The sequence below is a fragment of the Lynx canadensis genome, chromosome B4 (genome assembly GCF_007474595.2).
Source record: "Lynx canadensis isolate LIC74 chromosome B4, mLynCan4.pri.v2, whole genome shotgun sequence".
Lineage (NCBI taxonomy): Eukaryota > Metazoa > Chordata > Mammalia > Carnivora > Felidae > Lynx > Lynx canadensis.
In genome coordinates, this window is record NC_044309.1 from 64,565,871 (window position 1) to 64,576,369 (window position 10,499).

General features: G+C 42.0%; 1 protein-coding gene across 1 annotated transcript in view; it reads right to left on the reverse strand.

Annotated features, from left to right (window-relative positions):
- The window catches only part of PKP2 (plakophilin 2), a 95,404-nt gene extending 85,970 nt beyond the window's left edge, over positions 1-9,434 (reverse strand). The window contains exon 1 of the mRNA XM_030322140.2: positions 9,162-9,434. Coding sequence (XP_030178000.1) covers positions 9,162-9,384 — 223 coding nt within the window. The 5' untranslated portion in view covers positions 9,385-9,434. The remainder of the gene's footprint in view (positions 1-9,161) is intronic.
- Positions 9,435-10,499: the final 1,065 nt, after the last annotated feature.

Genomic DNA, 10,499 nt, shown 5'->3' on the forward strand with positions numbered 1-10,499 from the left:
TGTGACTTTATTACCTGTATCTGAGCACATTTAAAAAATCAACTCGAGCTTCCCTCATGGTAAATAGACAATTGAGAAGAGCTAAACAGAAAACAAAACCTTTGTTAGAGTACCATTTGCATTCAGAAAAGCATCTTTTCTTTCAAATTTCTAGTACTCACTTCTTGTACTCTCTTCTATGACTCTCCACCAGCATGGTTAAAAACCTGATTTGACTATAAGAAGAGTACTTGTAGAGCTCGAGATAGAAGAAATTCCCGTGAAAACAGGTATGACTAAATGTATACATAGAAATCAGCAGGTGTTTACTTCTAGTGTTGATTTAAACGCTCCATTTAACTGTGCTGGCACTCACAAGACGTTGCCTTCACAGTGTGGGCTGACAATGGTCTTATGGTGGACAGAGAGCCTGGAGGTCTAAAAGCTTGTATTTGGCCTTTCACCAGCAACCTCTAGGTAACAGTTGTCTTCACACACCTTAAAAAGCTTTAACTTCTGGTACCTGCGTGGCTCAGTCAGTTAAGCATCTGACTTTTGATTTCCTCTAGGTCATGATCCCATGGTTTATGAGTTCAAGCCCCAAGCTAGGCTCTGCGCTGACAATGCAGAGTCTGCTAGGAATTCTCTCTCTTTCTCTCTTCCCCTCCCTTGTTCTCTCTCTCTCTCAAAATAATTAAAAAGAAATTTAACTTCTTCACTAAGAGTAAAATTGGGGGCATGTCATTATAGGTGAGCCAGCATTATAGGTGAAGCTGATCAGAATGAATTTGTATAGAGAAATTCATATTTAAATGGCTCCTTAAAGTCATTTACCAACCAAAGTAGGAGCTTAAAAACATGAAATTCATGGGGTGCCTGGGTGGCTCAGTCGGTTGAGCTTCCGACTTCAGCTCAGGTCACGGTCTCACAGTTCGTGAGTTCAAGCCCCGTGTTGGGCTCTGTGCTAACAAACAGCTCAGAGCCTGGAGCTTGTTTTGGATTCTGTGTCTCTCTCTGTATCCCCCTCCCCTGCTCATGCTCTGTCTCTCCCTGTCCCTCAGAAATAAATAAATGTTAAAATTTAAAAAAAAAAACAAAAAAACAACATGAAATTCATTAGGACCTATCAAGAACCATACCTCAGGACTCTGGAACTGGTGACGGATTTTTCTTTTGCCTGTGTGGGCATATGGCCCAGGATTCACTTTCCTGAACTTACATTAAAATTTATTTATATATGTGTATACACACACATATATTTATCTTCTGTTCTTACTAAGAACAATGAACAGATATTTATGGAAACCACAATTCTAAACATGCAACCAACTCAGGTGAGTTCTTGCTCAGGCTGGAAAATGAACAGAATTTGTTGGTTTAAAAATTATGGCAAAGAATTATTTCAAAGTAGGTCAAAATCTATTAATGTTCTGCATTATTGAAAAATGAACAAAAAGTGCGCAGTGCTTATTGTGACCAGTTAACACAACTTCCATAATCAAATAGAAGAAACAACTGGTATATTGGGTATATGGTTGGATAGCTACGACTTCTTACAAAGTTGATACTCCAGCAGTCAGCATTGGTGATACAGTGGCGAGTATAGCACGGCTGCCTTCCAATGAATGTGAATGTGCCACAAACAGAGCAGCTCTCCTCACAGAACGGGCCACAAGCTCCATGTGCCATGATGGATCTAGTCAATGACTATTAACCCTCACACAATATATCAACCAGTCACCAGAAGTTTTTATTTTTTAGGAGGCCCCTAACCAGTTTGAGATTTTCCTCTGATAGATCCATTTATGGCATTTGGGGGACAATCCTCAAATTACTGCTCTAGATGACTACAAAAATACCTATTACAAAAGCCCTTATGTACTGCAGGTGTCTGTATCATGCATTTTGCTTGAGCAGCAGGATAAGCAGAATGTGTGATTATAATATAAGCACACCGGTAAAGTACTAAGTTGATACATCCTGGAAGTTTCTAAATCTATTAATTCCTGTGATGTGTCTCCTTACCGTGGCATTTCTGCCAATTCATTTGCTGAGATATCCCTAATGATAACTTCAGAACTGCAATGACAAATATCACATCATACTCACAGTGTCAAAATGATGAATTTACAGAACTCACAAAGTTAATTATTTTCTTTTAAAAACTCACTACAGGTTTTCGTAACAAGTCTCAATCATTATACTGCCTGTCACTTACCACAGCTAGTCTCTTCCCTCCCGACTCATTCAGAGCTGCTGTCCCTTCTCCTTTAAAATCCTCCTCTCACCAAATCTTCCAAATGTACTGTCAGAAATCCCCTGCATTTTTCAGGTTTCTCCCTTGCTAAACATCTTCTGTGACTCGCAAATATCAAACCTTTAACTTGCATTCAAGATCTCTCTCTACCCTCTGAGATAGTGTCTATCCAAGGGCACAACTGAACTGAGTTTTGAGGGGCAGGTAAGAGTTAACCAGGCCAAGAGAAGGGAGGAATGAGGGCCACAGGAATAGGAACACAAAGGAAGATAAGTCACACGTGTTTGTTTGGTGGGGGAGTGGGAGTGGTGGTGATAAGATGAAGTTTGAGAAGTTGCAGGCATCAGACCCTGAAGAACTTGGAATGCCATGCTGAATGACGATTTTACTCATAGAATGGCTATGTAGAAAACAGCAAGGAACTGAAGGAATTTAAATCAAGAAACGATGCATTGAGACTTTAGAGAGTTTACTCCAGGAGTGAGGTGGAGAATGGGTTGGAGGCCAGATTAAAGCAGGAAGAGTTTATCTTTTCTAGGTAAATTTTCACATCCTGACATAAAGAATAGCATCTTTTACTACTGCTTCTAGTACAGTCTTGCATCAGCACTTGAGGAGTTAATTGTTAGTCATATTTCCTTATACATTCAAAATATCCCAGTTCTATAAATTCAGTTTGCACTTGATGCTTCAGGCTGACGTCTATCCCGTGGATCGCCATAGTGGGGCCAAAATATGAAGATGGTAGTCACATGTGTGCTCTTGCCTTGGAGTGGATGGAAGGTGCTCAAATATTTTCTGTTTCTCTGTCATTCTGGGAATAGAAAGAGGAGGAAAAAATTCTTTCCCCCTAACGTAAGCAGAATCTTTCTTCCTGAGTAGAAAAGCTATGTTCTTTTTGGTGAGGTTGCGTCTACATCTGGATGCTAAATATTTATTGTCATTCTCTTATCTGTATGGCTTGAGTATTTTTCTGTAATATTTTGGTGGTCTATAATAAGTTCCTAATAGCTATCAAGAAAAGTCCCCATTTGTTTTCCTCCTTCAAAGAGAAAAGGTAATCCAATACAATAATTCTCATGGGACCCCCCTTACGCTCATTGTATGGATGTGTTGGTGAGATTTAAGGTTTAGTGGAAATAATTTATTAAGCTTCTAATGAGCGATGATTTCTTCTGGAAATTAAGGGATTGCTTTGATCATGATGCCTCACCCATCAACATTGTTAAGTTGAAATCTGATTATTCCAAGGATACAAATATATGGATTCTTTTAATGGTAATGGAGAATTGCATTTTCAAGTGCTCAAGGTTCTTTTTTTCTAAATATGCATTTTAATCTAAGTCTACATATTGGGTTCCCTACCTCATTTCAAGAACTTGAGAGAATATAACAACTGTTTTTATGTCCAATATCCAATTGCCACTAATAGCATTACACAAGATATAAAATAGATTTTTAAATATTTCTATTATAAGAGGATCTGAAGTTGTTATTCTTTTTGAAAAAATTTTTAAGATTATTTATTTTGAGAGAGAGAGTGAGAGCAGGGAAGGTGGGGGTGGGGGGGTGGCTAGACAGAGAGAATCCCAAGCAGGCTCCATACTGTTAGTGCAGAGCCGGACACAGGGCTCGAAATCACAAACTGCAAGATCAAGCCCTGAGTGGAAATCTAGACTCGGACACATAACTGACGGAGCCAGCCGGGCACCCCTGAAATTCTGTTACTCTTACCATAAGAAGTTAGGCAAGTGAACAGGCTCACTCTAATACAAAGATGAAGTTTTCCCATTTTTCTACTCCCACTTGCAACACTGCCTTTTACTGTTTACTTTTCCAGGAGTATGGTGTTTATGTATTCATACATTTATGTACATGCACAAAATAGCTGGAGTCCAACATTTTTATCTCAGAATTGTGTAATTTTAAATTCTTGACTATCATGTGAGATGGAACCAAGTGATCTTTTATGGGACTTATCAACTCTGGTTTATAAATTCCAGAGGTTCTAGCAACATATTATATTTCAACCTATCAGAGATAGGTTGCCAATAATATGGTTACTCTCTTAGCAAAAAAAAAAAAAAAAAAAAAAAAAAAAAAAAAAAGCTTTTATTGATCAGACCAGAAATTCAGTTTTAGTGTAAAATCAATGATAACTATATCTGAAGATAAAATAAGGCAAATATGTATATCCTTATTTGAACACATGAGGAAAAAGTTTTAAAGTTGACAACCAAGACAGCACTTCAGAAGAATGAGCCAATGTGAACAACAAATACCTAAAATATCTAAGTCAAGTGAACTCCCCTCTGTTCCCATGAGTGGAACCACCAGGACAGGGCATAGATAACATTAAAGGGGCCTTTTTAAAAGCCTAAATGACAGTCTTCTCTCAAAGGAAGTGTCCTGCATTTTATCTGTGACACACAGAGCAATGAATTTTTATAATCAAAATCAAACACTGTTACAGCTCCACTGATTCTGAAAGATCCCTAAGATCCCTCTTACTCAAAACTTTATCCATAAAGGGTGTGTTCTCACTTTTTCTAAGGGTGTGGAATATATTTTTTTTGTAACCGTTTTTTGCTAGTGTTCTGTTTCCTTTGAGAAACTATAATCAGAAGAATTTCTAAACAAATAAACAAATACAACAACCCCCCCCCCCCCCCCCCACCTTTTCTGTACTCACAGCAATCGATCTGCTAGACACTAAACAAAAAGTGGCCCATGGGCTTTTCAGGCAGACACAGACTTTCAATCAGGTTGGACTACTGATGTACTACGTTCAGAGCAGCTTGGGCATATCTCTGCCCCCCCCCCCCCCCATCATCTGACTCCCCCCCCCCATCCCTCCCACTTTCTGAATGACTAGGCACCTGGCTCCCAGAATTGCTTCATTCCTGGAATTTATTTTTGGCAAACAAATAATCCATACAGGATTTGAACAATCACCCCCACCCCAACCCCACTCTCCTCAATAATGCCTACTGCCTTTTTTGCTTCCTTAGCCAATTTTCAGTCCTTTCTCCAGAATTTCTTCTGATCACAGGTATTCAAAACTTTTTGGCCAGAGAAACTAAGTAAATGACATGCCTCAAGTTTTTATAGTGGATTTCCAAAGAAGGTGAAAATTTTATTGGGATATTGTTCATTGTGTTTTATGAGTATTACATACAACAGTTTAAAACATAATTTTCTTCCTATTCAAGCACCCTGGGGAACTGTGTAGTAAGTATAATAGTACTTTCAAAATAAGTGTAATAAATAGGATTTGGACACTTAAATTTTTTTCATTTGCTAATACTTGCAATTCTTAAATATCTTCTCTTTGATGTTTATAAAATGATTTTTTAAATTCCCCACAATACATTCATTTCACAATGCTACTACACACCTCTGATCCCCCCGTCCCTCTAACCTCCCTTTCACAGCTTCCCGTCCCTCCCCCAACCCACCTCCCAAGAGTTACAGGCAACTTTACAATGTTCAGCAGTTAGAATGATTTACAATGAAAACCACCCACCTATATACTGAGGCATTCAAGACCCTTGCGGGGTATTTATCAACAGATCAGCCTCATTTATCGCATCTCTGTTTTCAACAGATTATCTACTGCCTCAATCTTGTAGGTATGTCAACAATTCAGAATTCTCCAGGGCTCTGGAACTAACAGCAGTTAACACCAGGGTCATTTCTTCCCAGACTTTCTTGTGTTGATACAGGATTCTTTCCAGGCCAGTACTATTTCAACAATTGCTTGTCTGTTTCAACTTTAGAGACATGACAGTAATACGGAAATACTAAAAACAATACTCACAACCATCACAAGCCCCCCAGGCCTTTTCAAAGAACTTTAATTAACATACATGAACCATCCCTGGTAATTGTTCCTTGGCATGACATGTTAAATTCCTTTGAAGCCGATTTCCTTTTTAAGTCTCAGAAAGCTGAGGCTTTAGAGTAAGTAGGTGTTGTTAGCTGCCTTATCTCTCTGCCTGACTTGTACTTCTGTGTAGGCTGTTGAGTGCATTTCAGTTTGCAGGGAAGCTCCTGTTGTAATCAAAATATTTCAAACACTTTGTTCCTTAGTATAAGGCAGGGCCATTCAAGGAGTTGCCCTAAGCATTAGAGCAGAAACACCATGACATGATTTGTTCTACCATATCAATTCTGTGAACCATGAAATATTCCTGTTGCTCTCTCCTGGAATGCTCCAATGTCTGTCCCATATCCAGTCCTACTGAATTTTTGACTTCTAAAATTTCAATTTCTTTCAGAAGCTTTTCAAAATTTCCTTCAACTAGTAGCCTAACTCATACTTCTAAACTCCATAATATGTTAGCTCTCCTTCTTTTGGGTTCCTCACTATTTCCTATTTGAGAACATATTTTTTTAAGGGAGGTTTCCTTCTTTAGACTTTAAACTTCTTGCCCAAAAGCAAGGGGAGTCTTATGGGTAATTCAGCACCTGCACAATGCCCTGCATGAAGTATAGACTCATTCAGTAGTTCTTGAATTCACCAAGCAACCTGAATCACCACATTGTAGGGAAGACAGTTCACATGTGGGTTTGGAGTCAAGCATCCAATATTCAGAGACTGATGCATTCTTCACACGTGAAATGGAGCTTCATATCTATCCTATGCAATTGTTTTCAGGATTTAATGAAATGCGAACAGAGGAAGATTTTAGAACAGGGTTAGGCACACAGATGCTCAACAATGTTCCCTCTTCTTCTGTTAATTTCCCCCATTTATTGAATAGTTGATGTCTAGTTGCTCTTCTGGCTAGCCACTTTCTGAGAGTAAGAAAGAACACACAATGTGCATCCCTTGTGTCCCCTGAGAAGACCCTAGTTTGGTTTCAGTTAAACACTGGACCTGCACAGACTAATGGGTGCAATGACACCACCAGTCAAAAATTGGCCTCAATTGTCCTGGAGTCTTTAGTCAGACTCTCAAATGTAAATTTAGGTTCTTTTTATCCCATGTACTGTGGCAGTTCAGCGTTATCTAGACCTCCCTACTCTCGGAACGCCTCAGATTTTTTACTTAGAGGAAAATAGGGGATGAGGAAGGCCTCAGGGTCTAATAAAAACCCCATTTTGTATTAACCCAAAAGCTAACAATACAACTAATGAGTGGTTTAAAAATTCAGGCTTGGTGGTTTAAATACCAATTCTGCTACGATCTGTGGAAACTTGAGTGTTACTTAGCTGCTTAGTTTCCTCATCTGTAAAATGGGGATTCAAACATCTACCACAGAAGTACTGTTTTGAAAGCATAGTAACAAATGCAAACCACATAGTTGATTCATGGCACACACAGGCAATTACATTAACTGCAGTCATTAAACATCTCTTTACCTTTCAAGCATGCAAATACGTACTGCCAGATCCTTTACGATTCTTTAGGATCCTTTAGGATCCTTTAGGATCCTTTAGGATTCTTTAACACAAACTGAAAACAATACATCCTCCCAGGGACAGCTGTTTTAAATCTTTGTTCTGGTCTGCAAATATTTTTTTTTCTTCCTAATGGGTTCTACATTTGCCATTGCCCAAGTTATGTCCTCAAGAAAGAAATAGTTCAACATTGCTGGAAACAAACAGATATCCCAACTTAACTGTTCAATTTCTTTCTTCTTTTTTTCTGCAATAAGCCTATACTGCTTTTTTTAATTAAAAATTTTTTAAATGTTTTTATTTATTTTTGAAAGGGAGAGAGAGACAGAGCATAAGCGGGGGAGGAGCAGAGAGAGGGAGACACAGAATCATAAGCAGGCTTCAGGCTCTAAGCTGTCAGCACAGAGCCCCATGCGGGGCCCAAACCCACAAACTGTGAGATCATGACCTGAGCTGAAGCCGGACGCTCAACCGACTAAGCCACACAGGTGCCCCTTTACTGCTTTTATAATAAAGTAAATTAAACAATAAGAGTTACTCTGCGGATCTGATCATCTGACTTTTAGCAGGGGAGAAAATGATATATCACGTTCTCTAATTTTAACAACCGGTTTGCCGTGTTCCCTTCCACCTCCCCTATCAATTAATTACTAATATAGTGCTGTTGTGTTTTTTTAAACCGCTTTTACTTCCACGTTTTAAATTTTTGGAGAGACCAGGGCTGTACACACGAGGACTTCTGCACGGTGCAACGAGGCAGACAAGGCTTCGGCCGCCTGGGCCAAAGTCCCCTTCCACCTCCTCCTCCGCAGGTGGTGTGGTTTTTCGCTCGCCCAAAGACTCCTACTCAATTTTTTCCACTTCCTAGATCAACCACTCGCTCCGCATAAAGGTGGAGAGCCCTAAAGTACCTGGGCGAGGCACTACAATCCCAATTTACAGGTTGTAAGAGGGAGGGCCAGTACTTTCAGGTTTAAAAAAAAAAAAAAAAAAAAAAAATATATATATATATATATATATATATATATGTATGTATATATGGAGGGGTCATACTCTTTTAAAAAAATCTAATAAAAGCTAGAAGCATTTTCTCCCAGAAAAAAAAAATGATACAAATTTCTGCACAGAATCTCAAAATGCTTATAGACTCCCGCAGCCTCCAGATTAAGTCCACGGTATTGGGGTGGGGGGGGGGGTGAAGAGGGGAGGGTGTTAAGGAAGGGGTGAAAATCTAGTACTGAATTCTTTCACGTAGATATACACGTGCATCTAATATATGTAAATACATAAAAGACGAAGCTGAATAAGCTTTTAGAATGCTTTCCCCAAATAAGTCAGAGTCTGGAGGAGCGGCGGGTCATACAAAGGGACGGCGAGCAACAGGTGGGCAGAACACCAGGTCCCGCACCCCCAGGAAGCAACGAATCGAAGCAACAGGGCGCTGAGAATGAGGGTTGGGTAGGGGAAGGGTCAAGGGGCGGGATCCGCGCGGTGCGGGGGACAGCGGGGCTCCACTCACCGTTGCCCACCAAGCTGCGGCCCTTCCGGGCCAGGGTCTGCTGCACCTGCTCCTGGATCCGCAGGCTCTTGGCCGCCTGGCTGCTGCGGCTGCTGCTCCCCGCCAGCTTCAGCTTGGCCTCGGAGGGCAGAGCCAGGCTGGAGCTGTCCAGCTGCCCCAGGATCTGCTGGCCCAGGACTGTCCGGATGTAGCCGCACTCTGCCGGGGAGCCGGGGGCTGCCATGGGGCCGGAGGGGCGACGGAGCCGCTAGCCTGCCGCGAGACCTGCGGAAGACTCTGCAGCAGAGCCCCGGGCACTGGCTCGAGCCCCGCCCCGGCCCCGCCTCCAGCCCCGCCCCCCACGCCTGGAGCGAGGCCCGAGCAAGGGGGAATGCGGCCTCCGGATCTGAGGTCCAGCTTCTCCTCGGGCAGGGGGCGCCGCTCCGGCCAGGCACGCGCACTCGGCCCGGGAGCGGGGGCGGGGCCGATCGCGCGCGCCGACCCTTGGCTAGTCGGACGCGCCCGCGGGGAGGTGGGAGAGGGGCGCGGTCTGCCCGGGGTCGCGCAAACCCTCCGAGTCACCTCCGATACCGCCTGCAGGGGCCGCGCTGTGCTCAGGTTGCAGTGCTCGGCGTCCGCGCAGCCCTGGCAAGGGATGTGATTTCCGCTTAATTGCAGAGTGGCCGCCCTCCAGGCAGGTGCGCCCTGGAGAGTCATTTCTGATCCTGGCTTGAGATTTGCCTCTGGGATCCCCGAGTGAGTAGCATATCTGGTTAGGCAGGCTCTGTCAGACTGTTCAACATTTCGTGGTTTTCCTGGACCTGAGGGTAAGAAAGGTGGGGCAGAAAGGGCAGTAGGAGGGAAATGTGCCAAGAAGATGACGTGTGTGAAATAAAAGACTTTTATTAACTAGTTTTTTTTCTTAGTACAACTTCAGGGGCTATGTACTTTTTGCGCAGATGCCGTCCCAGAAACATATGTTCTTCCTCATTGAGAGCTTCTGTTTTCTCTTGTAAACACACAAATTGTACCCAGTACACACTTGCTCACCCAGTCTCTTACGAACACACCCACACAGAGAAACTCCAAAAAGAGGCGCTAGGAAGAGCTCGCTTTTAATAGGTGATACTGTTTAATAGCCCTGCTAATGTTGATTAAGCCTTGTTTGTGGTAAGCTTTTTGTAGGGTGCCCATGGAAGTGGCCTCTGACTTTCAATCAGATCTTTCACAACTGATATTTATCATGCTATTCATTATGTTTCACCCGCAGTTGACTACTCAGAGAACTTGAGAGCCAAGCTCAACAGAAAGGGTCCTTGACCTTAAAGTTTACAACCTAAGCCACTTGTCCTGATTTTC